The 22,160-nt window shown below is 39.3% G+C and overlaps 1 protein-coding gene across 1 annotated transcript; it reads left to right on the forward strand.

Moving 5' to 3' along the window:
* Positions 1-20,784, forward strand: ugl (ureidoglycolate lyase). The gene is made up of 15 exons (XM_085788632.1): positions 1-19; positions 1,971-2,099; positions 2,886-3,104; positions 5,355-5,445; positions 5,570-5,646; positions 8,226-8,336; positions 8,481-8,540; positions 9,560-9,716; positions 11,824-12,025; positions 14,429-14,507; positions 15,061-15,153; positions 16,305-16,377; positions 16,464-16,531; positions 18,700-18,824; positions 20,575-20,784. The coding sequence occupies exons 2-15, from the start codon at positions 1,983-1,985 to the stop codon at positions 20,744-20,746; spliced, it is 1,644 nt and encodes a 547-aa protein (XP_085644758.1). The 5' UTR covers positions 1-19; positions 1,971-1,982; the 3' UTR covers positions 20,747-20,784.
* Positions 20,785-22,160: the final 1,376 nt, after the last annotated feature.

Genomic DNA, 22,160 nt, shown 5'->3' on the forward strand with positions numbered 1-22,160 from the left:
GACTATCGCTGGCACGTCTGTGAGTATCACAACATTATTATATTTGAATAGATTGGACTGTACAGAATAATACTGCAGAGAGGAAACATAGTGTTTAGCTGTAGAGTCCTGCACTGCAAAAACTCAAAAATCTTAGAATATTTGTCTTATTTCTAGTTAAAACAATCTCCTACTTAAAATAAGACTCATCACATTTAAAAAGTAGCTTGTTTTTAGACACTTTTTACTTCTTTCAAGCAGATTTTCACTTGAAATAAGTAGAAAAATCTGATAGTGGAACAAGTTTTTCTTTCTTATTACAAACACAAAAAACTTGCTTTCACTGGCAGATTTTTCTATTTATTTCAAGGCAAGGCATCTTTATTTATATAGCGCATTTCATACCAAGGCAACTCAATGTGCTTTACATAAAGACAAAACATTAAAAAAAGAAGGTGAAGTGAAAAATATTTTGAAACAAGTGAAAATGATCTAAAAACAAGTTAATTTTTAGGTGATGAGTCTTATTTTAAGTGGAAAGAGATTAGTTTGGACTAGAAATGAGACATTTTGACAAGAAATAAGACAAATATTCTTGGAAAGACGTTGAGTTTTTACAGTGTGTTGGTGGTAAAATGCTTCTTTAAGACAGGTCATCACCTTTTTTACACCTTTGTCACAGTCAAATCCACAATATACCGGTAATGATCCTTTTGAATTGTGTTTTGTAACCTCTATCCCTGGAAAATCCACTATTGTCCAGCCTCCAATATATGGAAGTATAAAACGGAAAGGTGAAATCCGGCGATCTGATTGGCTGTTAACCGTGGTATAATGAGCATATACCACGGCTACTATTCTAAAGCCTTATCACAGCGTAGGCTATCACTCCGCCTCAGGCACGTATGACTGGTATGAATGGAAGTTTTTGTCATGTATCCATGACAACGGACTGTTGCAGTCCGTAGCAAAAGACAGCTGATGTTTTTACGATGTTAAAAAATGTAGTAAAGTAGTGTAATTGACATGTTGAAGGTGAACTTTGACCTCCAGAGGGTTAACAATGGTAGAGGGGACTGAGCAGTGACAGAGCTACTTGGAGCTAACGTCTGGAGAGGTGGGACTAGTTTTTCACAGTGAGGCTATTTTATTGGATAATATGTATTTCTGGTTGAATAAAACCAAAGATATTCAATAAATGGAAAGATACTCCATGAGCGGCTGCTCCAATGATATGAAATGGTATACACTTCCTGTCTCTCTAAGTGGGCGTGGCCAACCGTCACCACCTCGTCTGTGATCGTGTGTGTGTGGATTTATACAATTTTTAGGTAGATGAAAGTGAAATATTTATATTTTCTTATGATAACATTAAATATTTACACTACTAACAGTAATATTTAGCATGCCAAAAATAATTTAAATCATTTTCACGGGAGTTCGCGGCCGTTTGTTTGACGTTGCCATGGAGATCTGTGGCCAAATCTGGCGAGAGTGTGTCGTAGAGACAGAGACAGGTCTGGAACAAAGTGGATTTTCTCCTGATGTGTCCGTCTGAAAGTTATCATTTTGGTGTCAAACTGTTCAGAAGAGATGTGGCTTGTGAAAAACGAGTCCAAAATTTACTTCAGTGACTGTGGGGAGAAAGGACAGACCATAATCTGTGTTCACGTTAAATTTTCCCATTGGAGTCAATACACTCCAAGCTGCCTCTGGTCTCTCTAAAGGGGCGTGGCCGAGCAGAAGCCCAGTGACATCATACAGGAAGCTGCTGACTCGTCATGGAAGCTCTTGGTTTATAAACCGTCTTTGATCAAACTACATGAAATTGATTGTGTATCCCTCTTTCATATTGTCATTATTGGTAACCGTTTTATAAAAGCAGTATATCACTCCAGTCCGTGGTATATGCTCATTCTACCACTCTAAGGGGGTTGAACAACGCCCCTTAGCGGAGTGATATGTTGCTTAAATAAAGGTTTTGTCCACAGGGCTCAGTCATCATGGAGGTGTACCCCCCCCCCTCTGGCCTGGAAGCTGAGTATCAGACACTTTTCACTGCCGACTCCCTCCACTTCCTCAACGAGCTGGTCTCTACATTTGATCAGGAGGTTAACAAGGTGAGACAGCGGTCCACACTCTTTTAAAGGGATAGTTCACCCAAAATTGACATTTCACTCATTATCACCTCCTCCCCCTCATGTGGACTAAGGGCTGGGAGAAGTTTCAGAGTCCTCCGTGGCTTCTTTGAGTTACAGGGGGTCTCGGCGTAGCAGTGCATGTCCATATGACGGTTGCAAATGGATACCAACTGTCTTCGTAACAAAAAGACACACCAAAAAACATCCAGATACCTCCATGCTGCTCGTATGTAATGTCCGTCTTGTATTGAAGCCCCGAAATGCGAAATTGTCTCGAAAAAAATTAAATAAGTCTATATTTCAAGCTTTTTTTGTAGCGGAAGCTTCTCGAAGCTCCTCTTCCTGGTTCGTCATATTTGATGAACCGGGAAGAGGAGCTTCCGCTACAACACAAGCTTGAAAAATAGACTTATTTAAAAAGATTTCGGTACAATTTTGCATTTCAGGGCTTCAATAGGCTACAAGACGGACATTACATACGAGCAGCATGGAGGTATTTGGATGTTTTTTGGTGTGTCTTTTTGTTACGAAGACAGTTGGTATCCATTTGCAACCGTCATATGGACATGCACTGCTACGCCGAGACCCCCTGTAACTCAGAGAAGCCACGGAGGACTCTGAAACTTCTCCCAGCCCTTAGTCCACATGAGGGGGAGGAGATAATGAGTGAAATTTCAATTTTGGGTGAACTATCCTTTTTAACAGTCCTCTGAACAGAGGATGTGTTTATTTCAGGATGCTCTTCTCTTTCTCTTCTCCTTTCAGGTCCTGTGGATGCGGGTGTCCAGGAAGGCCCAGCTGGACCTGTCCGGTGACCTTCCCAGCTTCTTGGAGCACACCAGGCACATCAGGAGAGACCCTGGTTGGAAGGTGCAGCCGGTGCCCCCCAGGCTGCAGAAGAGGCATGTGGATATTGGGGATCTGGCCCCCTGCGATACCCAGCGCTTCATCAGAGCTCTTCAGTCACCAGCACAGGGCATACAGGTAAAACCACAGCCATTTATTATTGATCATATATAAGACCAGTCCACTAAATACATGTGCTGTTCTGTTGGTCATTAAAGCAGAAGTAAGCGATATTTTTGTGTTAATCTAAGTCTTAAATAGTTGTATCTTCCGACAGCAATCACTTCTATAGAGTGTTTGGTCTGAAACACGGGTCTGTCAGTCACTCTGCTCTGCTCTGAGCCCAGGAGAAAACTTTCCTTGTATCCTACAACCTTTATCCAATGAGGAGAGAGAACGGCATAAAGGGGCAGTCCTCTCTGTGTGTGCAGTCAAGGGATGCGCCTGAATGTGGTGACGTAGGGACGAGGACCAATAGATCCATGACGAGGGCGGGGGCTGCTAACTCCATCGGCTGACAGGAAGTTATGGTGCGTTCAAGGTAACTCGTAACTCGTGTTTTTCCGACCTGTGAAGTCGTACCAGTTCGATCTGGTACGAGTTCACAGGTCAGAAGTTACGAGTGGCCGTTATAGTGACTTTCACAGGTAAAACAGGTCGTGACTTGAAGCTGTAATTTACGGTTTCAAAAGCCTGCCTGGAACGCAGCATTAGCGAAAACCACCGGATCGCTTACTTCTGCTTTAAATGCTAATTTGTCACTTTACCACTAAGTTGGCTACACTTGAAGAGCCTAGTAGCTCCCATGTACCAGTTAAAGCAGAAGTCAGCGATCCGGTGGTTTTGTCTAACTTCTTGTCAGCCGATGGAGTTAGCAGTCCCCGTCCTCGTCCCTACGTCACCACATTCTGGGTGGATGTGGGTGTTGCAAAAGCGCCCAGAAAACCCATTCACTCCAATGTATGTGTGTTGCCCACTTGCTTGTAAATGGATGAAAACGGCCGTGTTTTTGTTTTTAGGTGTCTTGGTCATATCAGATTAAACTTATAATTTGTTTATTACAAAATGTAGATTGAAACATTCATGTAGAAAACTGTTTTTTACTCTCCTATGTGTTAATGTTTATCTGTAAAGGATCCTCAATGATGCTATTAACGTGGGTGATCTATAAATGTCCTTAAATTATTGAAAACACCACACTGCTCATTCACCAACAATGCAGAGATGTCAGTTCTTTTGCAAAACCCATATTCCTCCACCAGGAGGCGCTGCCATTGGACCAATGCTGTCCTTACTCTCTTTTACACTGCTCTAGATACAAGGAAGTATACAAGGAAAGTTTTCTCCTGGGCTCAGAGCAGAGCAGAGTGACTGACAGACCCGTGTTTCAGACCAAACACTCTATAGAAGTGATTGCTGTCGGAAGATACAACTATTTAAGACTTAGATTAACACAAACATTCACCTTACTTCTGCTTTAATGAAGAAATTTAGAAATATGGAAATATATTATGATGAATAATGTAGAAGTGAATAAGTAAGGTGCTTGGTGGTTGCATGGTTGGAACATGTCAGATGTGGACATGGTCTGTCTCAAGGCTGACGGCCAGTTCGACTCCCAGCCAAGACGATCTTTGACGACTTTTCTGTGTCTCTTCACTGTCCTGTCACATAAAGGCACAAAATGCCAAACCAGATGAAATATGACCATGAAATACAGGATAAATGTTTTCATTCATTCATTCATGTGTGTCATGTCTCCATAATGATGGATTAGGGGGGTTAAGGTGACCATAAAGGTGACCAATGACCATAAAATTACTTAAAGGGATAGCTCACCCAAAATTGAAATTTCACTCATTATCTCCTCCCCCTCATGTGGACTAAGGGCTGGGAGAAGTTTCAGAGTCCTCCGTGGCTTCTCTGAGTTACAGGGGGTCTCGGCGTAGCAGTGCATGTCCATATAACGGTTGCAAATGGATACCAACTGTCTTCGTAACAAAAAGACACACCAAAAAACATCCAAATACCTCCATGCTGCTCGTATGTAATGTCCGTCTTGTATTGAAGCACCGAAATGCAAAATTGTCCCAAAATAAATTAAATAAGTCTATATTTCAAGCTTGTTTGTAGCGGAAGCTTCTCGAAGCTCCTCTTCCCAGTTCGTCAAATTCGGACGAACCAGGAAGAGGAGCTTCGAGAAGCTTCCGCTTTCTAAACAATCACACTTTACAACATAATTTCACCACATAAATATTGAAGAGATCTGTGATAAATGATACAAACATCAATGGAGTGAGTGACCACCTTTTTTGATGGTGATTTGGTCAGTCTACCAAAAAGTGTCCCATATTACCTGACTTAACCCTACGTTTTGTCTTCTGACAGGTCGACTTTGATGATGGAAACTGTCCCACATTCACCAACCAGATCAAAGGCATTTCCAATGTTCTGAAGGTGGTGAGCCACCAGTTTCCCAGTGAGTGTGTCATTTTAATTTAAATAGCCTACTGCTATATCCACATTAACATGGACAAACGATATGTGGTTGCAGATGTGGATACAGTCTCGTTGTTCATCTTCCTTCCTCTGTGTGTTAACAGATGTTCCTCACATATCTCAGGCACCGTTGCTGATGCTGCGCCCCCGTGCCTGGAACATGGTGGAGCACAATGTGATGGTAGAAAACTGTTTGGTCACGATAACAACTTATTATTTTGTTATCTCGAAATAACAAAGTCCGTTTTCTCGTGATATCCACTTATTTTGTTATCTTGATATATTACCCAGGGGGCAAAGCAAAAAAACAGACAGAGCGTTGTAAAAGGTTTGACAGCAGAAATGATCTCTAGGAACTTGAAGGATTAAAACCTGGGTGGACAACCTGGTCAACTAGCTGCTGGAAAGCTACAGGGGCCAAAACCCCTTTACTGGGTCATTCTGCTGGCAAAATGATGTAAATGCAAATATTTAGGTACTACAATGGCATAAATAGTCACACAACTATAACATTTGGCAGAGAGTATCTTGACACATAGGGGGAGGCAAGAAAAAAGATTCTGGGGTTTGTTGTAACTGGATTTTAAGATATCACCCTCAACATCCCAAAAAAGACAAAGAAAAGTACTGTTCGCCTGACAAATTCTCATGAAAATTATTATTTTTCAGCACTTTATGGAGAATATCTATGCCTAACATGTATATAGAAAACTTCCTTAATTCATAAGCTTCCATTTGAGTCCAAGATAGCCTTTCTATCTCAAAGCCCCACTTGCTGTAGCCAACGGTCTTCTCTATCTCTCTGGTCACTTTGGGGAGACCAGAAATAGAATGTTTTCTGATCATGTCAGTTAACATGGAGTTTTTCACAATAGGTGTTGCATTGTTTGGAGACAGCCTGTAGCTTTCCAGTAGCTAGTAGAAAGACTATCTGGGACTCAAATGGAAGCTTATGAATTAAGGAAGTTTTCTATATACATGTTAGGCATAGATATTCTCCATAAAGTGCTGAAAAATAATAATTTTCATGAGAATTTGTCAGGCGAACAGTAGCCTACTTTTTTTTGTCTTTTTTGGGATGTTGAGGGTGATATCTTAAAATTGAGTTGCAACAAACCCCAGAATCTTTTTTTCCTGCCTCCCCCTATGTGTCAAGATACTCTCTGCCAAATCTTATAGTTGTATGACTATTTATGCCATTGTAGTACCTAAATATTTGCATTTACATCATTTCACCAGCAAAACTACCCCAGAAAGGGGTTTTGTCCCCTGTAGCTTTCCAGCAGCTAGTTGACCAGGTTGTCCACCAGGTTTTAATCCTTGAAGTTCCTAGAGATCATTTCTGCTGTCAAACCTTTTACAACGCTCCGTGTCTGTTTTCCAAAAAAACTGGGATTTTGCCCCCTGGGTAAATAAAGATCGTTTCCCCATGATAACGAATTGATTTATTTCATTATCCCGTTATAACAAAGACCGTTTTCTCGTGATAACGAATTAATTTATTGTAGGGTACACGGTTACCTAGCAACAGGGTTCACTGATGGAATCACAGTTCCACAGGTGGGATGTGTAGTGTTCAGTTTGAGCATAGTTCACTCTACTGGCTGGTGGTGTGATTATTGTCCACTCCAGTAATACTTCATCGTGCATTTTTACAATTTTCACGTTTTAACATCGTCCTAACTAAATAATCCGACTATGATTTAATGCTGATTAATTAAACAGGCCTAACTGTCCAGTGTGCCGTGCAAACAGACAGATCTCTAAGTTCAAAATCTGAGAGGAAACATTGTCTTCTCAGGGCATATAGGCTATAAACCAGTGAAGTAGTATCAACAGCATGCGTAACAGAGGAGATTGATTCCACGACTGCGGATAATTTGGCCTAGAGGTTAACTATTAATAATATTTAGTGCTGAAAGTCTTACCACAGGTCCAAGGTTAGCGTCTGGTATAGACAAGTGCTGGGTTTAGGAGCAATCGCCAGTTTAGAAAATGCTTCAAGAGCAGCAGCAGCAAACTGTTGCCCCAGACTCCCATACATGTGGCAATAAACAATAAAACAAAGCTAAAAAAGAAAGAAAAAAAAAGAAAAACAATAGCCAGAGCTAGCTGTCACGTAGGGTTGGGCGATAGGGCAAAAATATCATATCACGATTTTTTAAAAATGAAGTCATGATTTCGATTTCATCACGATCTTAAATCGAAAAAAGAAAAACAGACAATTTAGGCCAAAGAACCTTTCTGAACAGATTGTAATCACTTTGCAGTTTTGCCAACATGTGCAAACAACGTAAACATAGTAAAAGGTAAACAACAACACTCTGATAAAGTGCACTCTTGCAACATAAAAGGTAGCTTTCAATAAACATGAAAGTAAAATATCAATGAAGACATTACTGTTTGTTTTATTCAACACAGTCATTTTAACAGGATTTTAAGTATCAAAACACTAAATAGCTGATTGAAAAGGGTCAAATAAAAATACAAACTAAAGTAACTGTTGTTTTCTCTTTTAGTAAACTTTGCAAATGTCCTTTGTTTGGTCTTTGCAGCATAGAACTGCAGTTTATAGAATGAGCCCCAGACGATCCTACCATCTCTGTACTTTGGCAGATCGTCTACACGCTCTAATCCTTCACCATCTAATATCACCATATCGCCCAGCCCTACTGTCACGTGAAAGTTCAACATATTAAAGGTTTTTCAGTATGAAATGTTCGACCTCTTACTGACTTCTGTGTGTGAACATCTGTCCAGGTGAAGGGGAGGGAAGCTCCTGGTCCTCTCTTTGACTTCGGACTCCTCATGTTTCACTGTGGAAAGACTCTGTTTCAAAATAAGAGTGGACCCTTCTTCTACCTGTCCAAAGTAATACACACACACACACACACACACACACACACACACACACACACACACACACACACACACACACACACACACACACACACACACACACACACACACACACAAAATAAATACAAATAAAAATGGTGTGTGTTGTTTTGTCAGGTGGAGAGCTACATGGAGGCCAGGCTGTGGAACAAGATATTTGTTTGGACCCAACAGAAGGTCTCACATTTATCAGTGTTTGTCAGACATCAGTCATCTTTATTATTATTATTATTTATCTTTATTGCAACATATGAACAGTATAAAAGTATTTCAGAAAATAAATAGTAGCCTATACAGTTCATAAAACCTGCAAAAACCTAGTGAACGGGTGAGAGTGGGTGGTGTCAGTTTATAGGATTATATATATATAATATATATACACACAGCTCTGGAAAAAATGAAGAGACCACTCCCAAAATGACCAGTGTCTCCAGTTTTACTATTTATAGGTATGTGTTTGAGTAAAATTAAATTAAATTTTTTTTGTTTTATTCTATCAATTACCGACAATATTTCTCCCAAAATTGAAAAAAAATGTATTGTCATTTTGAGCTTTATTGGCTAATGACTAAACTAGTCTAAATAACAGAAATATCAAGTCTTTTCAGACCTTGAATAATAATAATAATGCAAAGAAAACATGTTGATATTTATTCCTAAACAACACAGCAAGAATATTTTAACTCAGGAAGAGTTTATAAACCAGTTTTTGTGGGATAATGTCGATGTTTAATCCAGCAGTGGTTTTTATATAAAACCAGATGTGGTTCAGGTGATGACCTCATCAGAGTCTCATTAAGGAGAACGAGTTGTGTTAGTGTCGGTATAAAAAGAAAAGAATGACTGTCCTACATGTAGAGATGCTTTTAGGAAACACTTGTGAAAGTGGTCTCTTAATTTTTTCCAGATATATATATATATATATTGGCCTTTTTGCCTTTAATGGGTAGTATAGTTTTGAGACAGACAGGAAATGGGGGGGCAGAGAGAGGGGGAATGACACGCAGCAAAGGGATTTGATATGGGGCCGGCTGTGACGAGGACTAATCTCGAATATAATTATGTTTTTAATGTTTATCAATGACCTATTAGTAGTAGTAGTAGTAGAAGTATCTGTTGGTGGTACTATTATTTGTTATTTTAAGTTGTATCTAAGTGAATGTGTATGTCTGTGTGTGTGTGTGTTTGTTTGGTAGCTTGGCCTTCCACTGGGCAGCATCAAGGCTACGGTGCTGATTGAAAACGTACTGGCAGCATTTGAGATGGAGGAGATCTTGTACGAGCTGAAGGAGCATTCAGCTGGACTCAACTGTGGCATCTGGGATTATTCAGCCTCCTTCATCAACAAGTTTGGTGAGAGAAGAGACAGTTGTTCTTTTTTTTTTAGCACATTTGTTACTGCAATCAGTTAAATCAGTTACTGTAACAATTCAAAGCTGATGATCAGATCAGGGCCGGCCCCTGGCATAAACCCTCTATGTGGTTGTTTAGGGCCACAGCCGTTAGGTGGGGGCCACATGATCAGAAAGGTACCGGGGTTCATCAAGTCATTTAAACATCCTGAGGTCTGCACGTGCAGCTATGAGCTTTATATGTAATGTGAAGTCAATATTCAGCTTCTTTTATCTCACATTTGAGACATTTGGTGAAAATAGAACGGCAGAATGACAACATTTGTGCTCAAAAAGCAATCTGACAAAATGTCATTTTAGACTTGTTTTCTACACGTATCTATTACTGTATTCATATCCTATTTCAAGCACCAAAACAGTTCATTCTCATGACTGAAGGAGTGTTTTCACAAGGGATTGGACATGTTTCAAAAAGCAGACCTCAAATTTCCAGCATTTGTCCTAAATTATTTCTTTCTACAGTGTTCTAGGACAAACTGGCCTCAGTGTGCTTACAGCGGAGGTTCTAATATTTAGACATAAAACACTTGAGTATTGTTACATCTGCAAGTATCTTAAAAAGATACATTTAAGAAAATATGTAAAAGTGGAGAAAATGGCCTCAAACCTCAGAGGGATAAACACGTCTGTATTCAGTTTTAACCAGTGATTTGGTGTTTGTGCTTAGAGTGCAGGGCCACAAACAAAAACCTTGTTTAGGGGGCCACCAACATCCTAGGGCCGGCCCTGCATCAGATCAACGGTATTACTGTATCATCATCATCATCATCATCATCAACACAGTAATATGTTGAGAGAATTCAAACCCCTGTGCAGACTCAAGTGACAAAAGTTCTTTACTGGCCGGGGGTTCTGATTTGTAAAGGTTAATAGGCAGTGCAGGTAGAAAGGTGACGGGCTGGGGAGGAGAGGAGAGGAGAGGAGAGGAGAGGAGAGGAGAGGAGAGGAGAGGAGGAGGAGAGGAGAGGAGAGGAGAGGAGAGGAGAGGAGAGGAGAGGAGAGGAGAGGAGAGGAGAGGAGAGGAGAGGAGAGGAAGGGAAGGGAAGGGAGAGGAGGGGAAGGGGGGAGAGGAGAGGAAAAGAGGAGGGGAGAGGAGAGGAGAGGAGAGGAGAGGAGAGGAGAGGAGGGGAAGGGGAGGAGAGGAGAGGACAGGAGAGGAGAGGAGTGGAGAGGAGAGGAGAGGAAAGGAAAGGGCTCCATGTAACCAGATGTGTCCCCCAGCAGGGAAGGGAAGGGAGGAGAGGAGAGGAAGAGAGGAGGGAAGGGAAGGGAGAGGAGGGGAAGGGGGGAGAGGAGAGGAGAGGAGAGGAGAGGAGAGGAGAGGAAAGGAAAGGAAAGGAAAGGTGAGGAGAGGAGAGGAGAGGAGAGGAGAGGGAAGGAAAGGAAAGGAAAGGAAAGGAAAGGAAAGGAAAGGAAAGGAAAGGAAAGGAAAGGAAAGGGCTCCATGTAACCAGATGTGTCCCCCAGCAGGGAAGGGAAGGGAGGAGAGGAGAGGAGAGGAGAGGAGAGGAGAGGAGAGGAGAGGAGAGGGGAGAAGAGGAGAGGAGAGGAGAGGAGAGGAGAGGAGATAAGGAAAGGGGAGAAGAGGAGAGGAGAACAGAGGAGAGGAGACAAGAAGAGGAGAGGGGAGGAGAGGAGAGGAGAGGAGAGGGGAGGAGAGGAGAGGAGAGGAGAGGAGAGGAGAGGAGAGGAGAGAAGAGAAGAGGAGGAGAGGGCTCTGTGTAACCAGATGTGTCCCCAGCAGTCTAAGCCTATAGCAGCGTAGCTATAAAATGGTTCAGAGCTACCTGAACCTGAACCAGCCCTAACTAAAAGCCCTGTCATAAAGGAAGGTCTTAATGTAGTTAGAGTGTCTGCCTCTCTGACCCATGGAGAGAGCTGGTTCCACAGTAACTGAAGGCTCTACCTCCCACTCTGTTTTTAGAGATACTGGGAGTAAGAGTAGAGGAACAATGAGGTCTTTTAGATAGGATAGAGCTTTATCATTAAGAGTCTTATAAGTCAGTTATAATAGCCACAGACAGTGATTGTGTGTGTTTCTCCTGCAGGACACAGACAGGCCTTTCTGCTGCCAGACCGTAGTAAGTACGTAAACATGGAGAAACATTTCCTGCGCAGCTACATGGAGCTGCTGGTTCAGACGTGTCATCGGAGGGGGGCTCTGGCCACGGGGGGGATGGCCGCTCTGCTGCTGCCACAGGACCAGAGGGACGAAGCAGCTTACAGACGAGTGCTGGCCACGGTCACAAGGTAAGAAGAGCTGTCCCAGGGCCGTAGGTGATGATAACTCTAGGGGCCCAGCGCCCAGTGGGGCCCATAAAAAACCCCAGTAGTCTAATCTTTGTATGACTGATTTATTCTGTGTAAGACCCTGACTAATACTCATAGTACACTGTAAAAACTCAACATCTTTCCAAGAATATTTGTCTTATTTCTTGTCCAAATGTCACATTTCTAGTCAAAGCTAATCTCTTTCCACTTAAAATAAGACTCATAACCTAAAAATTAACTTGTTTTAAGATCATTTTCACTTAAATTCACAATAAATAGAAAAATCTGCTAGTGAAAGTAAGTTTTTTGTGCTTGTAGTAAGGAAGAAAAACTTGCTCCACTATCAGATTTTTTCTACTTATTCCAAGTGAAAATATGTTTGAAAGAAGTAAAAAGTGTCTAAAAACAAGCTGCTTTTAATATGATGAGTCTTATTTTAAGTATAATGAGATTTGTTTTGACTAGAAATTACATTTTGACTAGAAATAAGAGAAATATTCTTGGTCAGATACTTGAGTTTTTGCAGTGTAATGCTGCATTAGCATCAAAACAAAGAAGGCTAAATAAAAAACCATAATACATACATAGTCTAAGAAAAAAAACTGGAAAAGTTAGGGGGAGGGGCCCACTTTAGTATTCTTTAAGGGGGCCCAGAATTCCTAGCAACGGCCCTGAGCTGTCCACACTGTTCTTGAAACTAAGGAATGAAGTAATAAAACAAAACAAAACAGTGATGTAATCCTGGTCTCAGCCACTGACAACTCAAGCTCTCCTTCTGGTTCTTCAACAGGATAAGAAGTTTAGAAGCATAGGAGATGTTTATTGGAAATGTGTGTGTCTGCACTTTGATTGCAGTGGTATTTTGATTGTAGGACTTATAACTTAATAAAGGAATATTTACATTATTGTATTGGCACTGTTACTGAAGATAAGGAAATGAATACTGCTGTCAGTGTGCAGCAGACAGGGGATTTTGAGGACTGAGTGTCTCTGTCAAACTCAATCACACAAGGGGCCAACATTTAAAACACTAATGCCCAATTCCAATTCTATTTTTCACCCCTACCCCTACCCCTAGCCCTTAACCCTTGCCCTTGAAACGGAGCTACAAGGAGTAGGGTTGAAAGTCAACCCCTATGAATTGGGACACCACTTCAACAGTCACATACGTCATCATAGTCTCTGCTGGCTTTCACATAAGCAGACGTGACGAGCTTTTGCCACAAATCCTCTATTCAAAACCACGTTAACTTAATAAAATAAAATAAAATGTAATGCAGAATGATCGGTTCACTGTAAAACATTTATTTATTGATGTAAGATATTGCGATATTTATGTGAATCGATTTTTTCTCCCACCCCTAATAAACATGGCTCTCTGATAATGAAAACATGACGAGACGTGTGTGAGTTTTCGTTGACGAGACGAGAATGGACGTAAATGTTAGTGGTAGGGCTGCGATCGCCTCTATTCAAATTTCAACGCACCTGCCGTCACTCCACCAGAAGATATATGGACGTATTTTAAATATAATCCAGCAGAAAAAAAACCTGAATGCACTACTATTACCACTTTATCTGTGTGTAGGTAGGCTAATGTATAATCCTTAGACCATAAAGTATTTGCCATTGGATGGACCATTCCTTTATTGAATCCATTTGTTAAAAGACTTTTTTATTTATTTATTTTTTTTACTAAAACTAGACTAAAACTTTTTTGAGTTTTCGTCGACTAAAACTAGACTAAAACTATCACATATAGAAATGACTAAAATTGACTAAAACTAATAAGTATTTTAGGTTCATGTTACTTTCAGTTTGTCTTTGTATGTATGAATGTGTTTGTATATGTTTTTTTATATGTGTATGACTATATAGAGAGATAAAGATTAGTAATCATATGTTAGAATAAATCTATATGTATATAAATATAATAATATATTAGAATAAATCCAGTTAAATAACTCATAAATTAACTTACTGTATAGACTATAATGACTAGATAACTTGATAGATAAATTCAAGTAATAATGACTAGATAACTTGATAGATAAATTATGAATAAGGGGTGGGAGTAAATAAGTCTTACTTCTTCCCACTCCTTTTCGGATATGAAACAAACAAACAAACAAACAAAAAGAATCAAATTACCTTTATTTTCAATTATTTTATTTAATTTTTTATATATATATATATTTTTGTTCATATGTTGTCTTTGCAAAGTTTTTATGTTATGTCTGTCCATTTCTGTATTATGTTTTATTTCTTTTAACATGTCCGAAATAAACTTAAACTAACTAGTCAAAAAGACTAAGACTAAATGTAAAATGCCTACCAAAAACAACACTGACTGATTCCTGTGACTCTGTTTTGTTCTGTAAGACTGAAGCTACTGGAGATCAGAGCAGGTGTGGATGGTTTCATGGTGTACGACCTGAGCTTGATTGAGCCCATGCAGAAAGTAAGTAAGTCCTTTACAATAAATAAAGAACGGCCATTGAGGTCTGTAAAGCCGCATTATGTAATAACGCCGCATTATGTAATAATGTAATAAAATAAAAAATAAAAAAAGCGATCGCCACAGCAAGCGTTGTAATCTCATCGGTTTATTCGGTTAATGGGCGTCGGTTATCGGTCAGAAAGAAAATTCTAAATGTGCATCCCTAATTGGGAGTCCATGGTCCAGTCCATGTAGATATTCATATAGACTATTGTGCCACACCTTGTCAGATGTTGGTGGTTTATCACATAATGCACCAAATTATTACATTTTCTTCATAAAAAAGTGCAACACCTGCAATTTGTAATAAGTGACGCAAAATGTAACAACTTATTACAAAATGCGGCAAAGTTTATTAGGCTACATATTGCGTTCAAGATTTTTATTACAAAATGTGGCAGATTATTACAAAATGCGGCGTTATTACATAATGACGTGAAGATTTATTACATTATTACATAATGCGGCTTTACAAGGTCTTTCTGTTTTCTGAAAAATGCTTCACTTCCTCCAGCTGTTCCAGCTCCACACCGTCGGTGATAATCAACTTCAGCAGCTTCGAGACGACGTCACCGTGACTCCCGCAGACCTCCTGTCCATGCCTTCGGTCAGTCCACTTCCTGTCTCAGAGCTGAGCTGCACGAGCCTGCATGGGTCAGAGGGGTTTAAAGGGATAGTAGCATTTTTTTTTTTAAAAAGTGGGGTTGTATGATCTACAAATAGCCCCTAAGTACTTTAATTAATATAATAAATAATAATTTAAACTCACCGGGAGCAGCAGACTTAAATGACAAGGCGATAAACATGTTTGCATCCTTTTTTCTTTTTTTTTAATTGAGCAATATTGAAATGGGACAAACTGATTGTGACAGGAAATAAAGGAGCAGCATTAAAGGGATAGTAGCATTTTTTTTAAAAGTGTGGTTGTATGATCTACAAATAGCCCCTAAGTACTTTAATTGCAGTAGAAGACTCTCTGCACTCCTCCCGTTAGCAACGCCAGCCCATAATAGCCCTGCCCAGAGATTTACAACATACAGTGTTGTGAACAGACCCAAAGAAACGGCCTATTTTCACGGCCTAAAAGAGGTTTTACCTGGAAAAAAAAAATACACAGTTCCATTGTTCACTATAATATAATTTTTTCCAGCCCTTCAAAGTGCAGGAAAAACACAGTTTTTATTTGGACCGAACCAACTGCTGATCGGCGGGCGCTAACCCTGGGCGGAGGGATACGTGAGTTGGTTAGGTCCAAATAAAAACTGTGTTTTTCCTGCACTTTGAAGGGCTGGAAAAAATTATATTATAGTGAACAATGGAACTGTGTATTTTTTTTCCAGGTAAAACCTCTTTTAGGCCGTGAAAATAGGCCGTTTCTTTGGGTCTGTTCACAACACTGTATGTTGTAAATCTCTGGGCAGGGCTATTATGGGCTGGCGTTGCTAACGGGAGGAGTGCAGAGAGTCTTCTACTGCAATTAAAGTACTTAGGGGCTATTTGGAGATCACACAACCCCACTTTAAAAAAAAATGCTACTATCCCTTTAATTCATGTAATGAATGAAGGAAATGAAAAGGCCTGTACGCATACAGCATACAGATGGGTGACACACAACCCACCACAGATGGTCTTGGTCAGCAGTTGTGCTTCTTGTCACAGACATGCACTGAGATGATAAATGAAATACTCATGGGATTCATTTGGGGCGCTGCCTGGTAACAATTGAGTAAAAATGTCTTGTATTTTGTGTTCCCTCAGGGAGGAGTCACTCTTTATGGGTTAAAGTATAATATTACAGTTGGTGTCCTCTTTATTAATGCCTGGCTGTCAGGTAAGCCCGTTAAACCTTTAGTTCGATGTGTTACTGTGTGGATGGACAGACAGACTGTTAATAACTCATGTCCTGTTTGTTTGTAGGTAAAGGTCATTTCTTCTACAGAGGTCAAGTGGAAGATTCAGCTACAGCAGAAATCTCCAGATCACAGGTTTGTCTGTCTTCAACATCCCATATCACCAAGCCTGCACCACAGTTGAATGAATTAATGAATCAATCTAATCAGACTGGGTGTAAGTGTGTTTAGGCCTGTATATATATATAAATATATATGTAGCTCTGGAAAAAATGAAGAGACCACTCCCAAAATGATCAGTTTCTCTGGTTTTACTATTTATTATTTATTATTATTATCTCCTTCTTTTCTGGAGGAGGGTCTGGCAAGCGAGACTACTAGGTATGTGTTTGAGTAAAATTCAATTATTTTTGTTTTGTTTTATTCTATCAACTACCGACAACATTTCTCCCAAAATTGAAAAAAACAAATTGTCATTTAGAGCTTTTATTGGCTAATGACTAAACTAGTCTAAACAACAAAAAATATCAAGTCTTTTCAGACCTTGAATAATAATAATAATAATAATGCAAAAGAAAACATGTTCATATTTATTCCTAAACAACACAGCAAGAATATTTTAACTCTGGAAGAGTTTATAAACCAGTTTTTGTGGGATAATGTCGATGTTTAATCCCAGCAGTGGTTTTTATATAAAACCAGATGTGGTTCAGGTGACGACCTCATCAGAGTCTCATTAAGTAGAAGGAGTTGTGTTTGTGTTGGTGTTTAAAAAAGAAAAGAAAAGAATGACTGTTGTACATGTAGTGATGCTTTTAACAAACATTTGTGAAAGTGGTCTAGAATAAAACAAAAACAAAACATTGAATTTTACTCAAACACATACCTATAAATAGTAAAACCAGAGACACTGGTCATTTTGGGAGTGGTCTCTTCATTTTTTCCAGAGCTACATATATGTATACATACATACAGTGCTGTGAAAAAAGTATTTGCCCCCTTCCTGAATTCTTTTCTTGTTTTCCTCCTTTCTTTTTTTTATTTTTTTTTGCATATTTGTCACACTTGAATTTTTTAGATCATCAAACAACCTTTAATGTTAGACAAAGATAACTCAAGTAAATATACAATGCAGTTTTTAAATGGTGATTTCATTTATTAAGGGGAAAGAGCTATCCAAACCAACCTGGCCCTATGTGAAAAAGTACTTGCCCCTCTTGTTAAATCATGAACTAACTGTGATCAGTCATTCAGTTTCACTCTCTGATCCCTGACAGACCTGTTGAATGAAGAAATAACTTCACTTGAACCTGTCTGAGTGAAGTGAAGTGAAGTGAAGTGAAGTAGGCTGAGAGATGTCAAACAGCAACACATCATCCTGCAACCCAAAAAATAAATAAAAATAAAATCAATAACAGATGAAAAAAGAAAATCACTGGCATCAACCTAGAAAGCATTACACAGACATTTATAAAGCTTTGGGACTCTATAAACCTCAGTGAGAAACATTGTGCGTCACCTACAGTAATACCTAACAAAACCTCATACATTGTACCTAAGTTACATGTACCTAGTCCACACCAGGGTACACTGATACTGAGACATTACTACAGTATTATGTTCTACAGTAGATGTAGGCACATTTAACTGAGTCCTCAATCCATATTTATGAATAGTAGGCTTTATAAAACAGAAAGGTGAAATCCTGCGATCTGATTGGTTGTTAACCGTGGTATAATGAGCATATACCACGGCTACTATTCTAAAGCCTTATCACAGCGTAGGCTATCACTCCGCCTCAGGCACGTATGACTGGTATGAATGGAAGTTGTTGTCATGTATCCATGACAACGGACTGTTGCAGTCCGTAGCAACAGACAGTTGATGTTTTTACGATGTTAAAAATGTAGTAAAGTAGTGTAATTGACATGTTGAAGGTGAACTTTGACCTCCAGAGGGTTAACAATGGTAGAGGGGACTGAGCAGTGACAGAGCTACTTGGAGCTAACGTCTGGAGAGGTGGGACTATTTCTTTCACAGTGAGGCTATTTTATTGGATAATATGTATTTCTGGTTAAATAAAACTACATGAAATTGATTGCGTATCCCTCTTTCATATTGTCATTATTGGTAACCGTTTTATAAAAGCAATATATCACTCCAGGCCGTGGTCTATGCTCATTATACCACTCTAAGGGGGAACAACAACCCCCTTAGAGTGGTATAATGAGCATATACCACAGCCTGGAGTGATATATTGCTTAAATAACCTTCAGGAAGAATAATGTGTGTTTGTCCCTCAGGTCTGGCAGTGGGTCCGTTACCAGACTCAGCTGGAGGATGACAGCAGGCTGGTGAGTCGCAGACTGGTGACTGAGCTGATTGAAGAGACGATGGCCGAGCTCAGCTCTCTGTGTCCTTCTGTCAGGTACACAGCCACTACACTACTATATATATATATATATGTACTATATACCTACCTATACTACATTGTTCTATCCAGACTGTCCTGACCTGCACTACCTTTCAATACATTACTACACAGTTCTTCACTCACTCCATTGTGCTACACTCTATGACTCTATGACCCTATGACACTTACTGGGCTACTTACTTTGCACAGCTCCACTACTTCCTGAACTTAAAGGGATAGTAGCATTTTTTTAAAGTGGGGTTGTATGATCTACAAATAGCCCCCAAGTACTTTAATTGCAGTAGAAGACTCTCTGCACTCCTCCTGTTAGCAACGCCAGCCCATAATAGCCCTGCCCAGAGATTTACAACATACAGTGTTGTGAACAGACCCAAAGAAACGGCCTATTTTCACGGCCTAAAAGAGGTTTTACCTGAAAAAAAATACACAGTTCTATTGTTCGCTATAATATAATTTTTTCCAGCCCTTCAAAGTGCAGGAAAAACACAGTTTTTATTTGGACCTAACCAACTGCTGATCGGCGGGCGCTAACCCTGGGCGGAGGGATACGTGAGTTGGTTAGGTCCAAATAAAAAGTGCTAAAAAAAAGTAATTAATTATATAACGCTTCCTATACTGAACCACCTACACTATACCAAATTACATTGCACTATAGGACTACACTTCACAAGTTAGCTGGTTGGTGTAGTTTGTTTTTCCCTACAAATATTTAAGTTACAAGAGCACTGACGAAGTATATTCTTTTACTCACACATAAAATCTGCCAATCCACTGCCAGTTGAACACTTTTCATTTGAACTGTTACCAGTAGCCTAACTCAGTGTTGGATCAATGAAAACTACAGTGCTTGATCAGCTCCTCTGACCCTGCTGTCCCCCTTTGAGGACCAAGCTCTCAGCTCTTGTATTGATTGATTGATTGATTGATTGAAGTGTTTATTTCGAATATGAAAATAAAATTTTTTTTAAAAAAAGAGAATAAGACAAAACATTTAAACATGAGATATAGAATACATATTCGAAAAGGAGTGAGAAGAAGTAAAACTTATAAACTCCCACCCCCTCTCCTTATATATGACTAGCTAAGATCCTTGTCTAAACATATCTTATGTTACAAAATCATGAATATAATTTATTTATAATTTACTTTACGTTTTAATTTAATTTACGTTTACTTATAATTTACTTATACACACTAATTAGCCTATACATACATACTAATTATACAAACAAACATACAGTACATACATACATAAACATGTCCACATACAAATACATACACAAACACACGCGCACATACATGCAAAAGGAAAAAAAAGAAAAAACAACAACAATACAAACAAAAAAAAAAGATAATGACCAGTTTAAAAAGATAAAAATAAATATGCACAGCATTTCATTCCACTTGGTGCTACCCAACATTTTCCTCGTCCCTGTACTTCTGAAAAATAGACTCTTTGTACCTCATTTTAAACTGTTTCATGCTTGGACGCTGCTTCAACTCCATAGTGAACTTGTTCCATAGTCTGAAACACAAAAACCTTTCCTGTTTGTTTGAATTAACGTTAACTTAAAGTTACTTTTACCCCTTAAATTATAACTCCCCTCATGAATACTAAATAATTTTTGTATATTTGCTGGTAATAGATTATTTTTTGCCCACGATGTCTGTAAGTTTTAGTAATTTGAACTGTAAGAATAGTGAGTTTGTGTGTTCCTGATATCTGTGTGTGTGTCTTTCACAGGGCCAAACAGATGTTACACACCGCAGCAGACATGTTCCTGGAGGTGGTCCTGAAGAGAGATTTCCCAGAGTTCATCACCACCTACATGAACCAGGACCACACCTTCCTCAGCTGCCACACCGCTGGACAGTCGGCGGCTGTGAACACACACAAGCTCCATCCCAAACTGTAGCAGTGCATGAGGAGCAGGGCCGTTGCTATGAATTCTGGGCCCCCTTAAAGAATACTAAAGTGGGCCCCTCCCCCTAACTTTTCCAGTTTTTTTTTTTCTTAGACTACGTATGTATTATCATTTTTTTTATTTAGCCTTCTTTGTTTTGATGCTAATGCAGCATTACACTGCAAAAACTCAAGTATCTTACCAAGAATATTTGTCTTATTTCTAGTCAAAATGTCATTTCTAGTCAAAACAAATCTCATTATACTTAAAATAAGACTCATCATATTAAAAGCAGCTTGTTTTTAGACACTTTTTACTTCTTTCAAGCAGATTTTCACTTGGAATAAGTAGAAAAAATATGATAGTGGAGCAAGTTTTTCTTCCTTATTACAAACACAAAAAACTTACTTTCACTGGCAGATTTTTCTACTTATTGTGAATTTAAGTGAAAATGATCTAAAAAACAAGTAAATGTTTAGGTGATGAGTCTTATTTTAAGTGGAAAGAGATTAGTTTTGACTAGAAATGAGACATTTGGACAAGAAATAAGACAAATATTCTTGGAAAGATGAAAATGATAATACTTTATAAACATTATGCTAACATCCTCTCTTCTGGCTCCAGCATCAACTTCAACTTCTTAACTTTATGTTACACTGATTTAGATTAAATTCATCATACCCCCATTTTCTATTGAACACATTCATGCCCGTGACCCAATAAATTTGCATTTGTGTTTCAACAGCATGTGTGTGTGTCTGCAAATATTTCTGTGCATGTGAACAATCTGAAGAATTCTCTACAATTTGAACTATATAGTATTATGGCAAAGATGAGAGTGCTTTGTGTTTTGATAAAAACCAGCCTAGTTTGCAAAATTGTGTTTTAGCAATTGGAAAAAAACTGAAAAAAAAAAAGGGTTAGTCATTTAAACTGAAAGAACCTCAACACCTGAGTGTGTTTTCTCGGTGTTAGGCTACTGTATGGATGTGAATCAACTGTGACTGATGTATATTTGCATTTAAGCTCAATCAAACTGCAGTGGCCTCCCGTAGTGATGGGAAGAAGGTGACGGTGGCTGGTGTTCGGTGTTCGGACGTGTGCATGTGCCGTCAAACAACAAGTGTCCAAAACGAGGTTCCAATGGTCAAACGCACAACATTTATTAACAACAAAATACCTCATTTGTAGTGGCAGCCAGGCAGGCAGGACACAAAACGACACATCAACACGGTCAAAAACTGTTGGCTGCCTTGGACCGGCAACACCTGGCACTGATTGTCCTCAGTTTAAATGCACATACCCCCCCCCCCCCACCCACCGTGACCCGAAGTGTGTGACGCTACTTCCGGTGCACTGCAAAAACCCCAAATCTTTCCAAGAATATTTGTCTTATTTCTTGTCCAAATGTCTCATTTCTAGTCAA

Source organism: Trachurus japonicus, chromosome 10 (assembly GCF_045865225.1).
Source record: "Trachurus japonicus isolate A0001 chromosome 10, Traja_1.0".
In the NCBI taxonomy this organism is placed as follows: domain Eukaryota; kingdom Metazoa; phylum Chordata; class Actinopteri; order Carangiformes; family Carangidae; genus Trachurus; species Trachurus japonicus.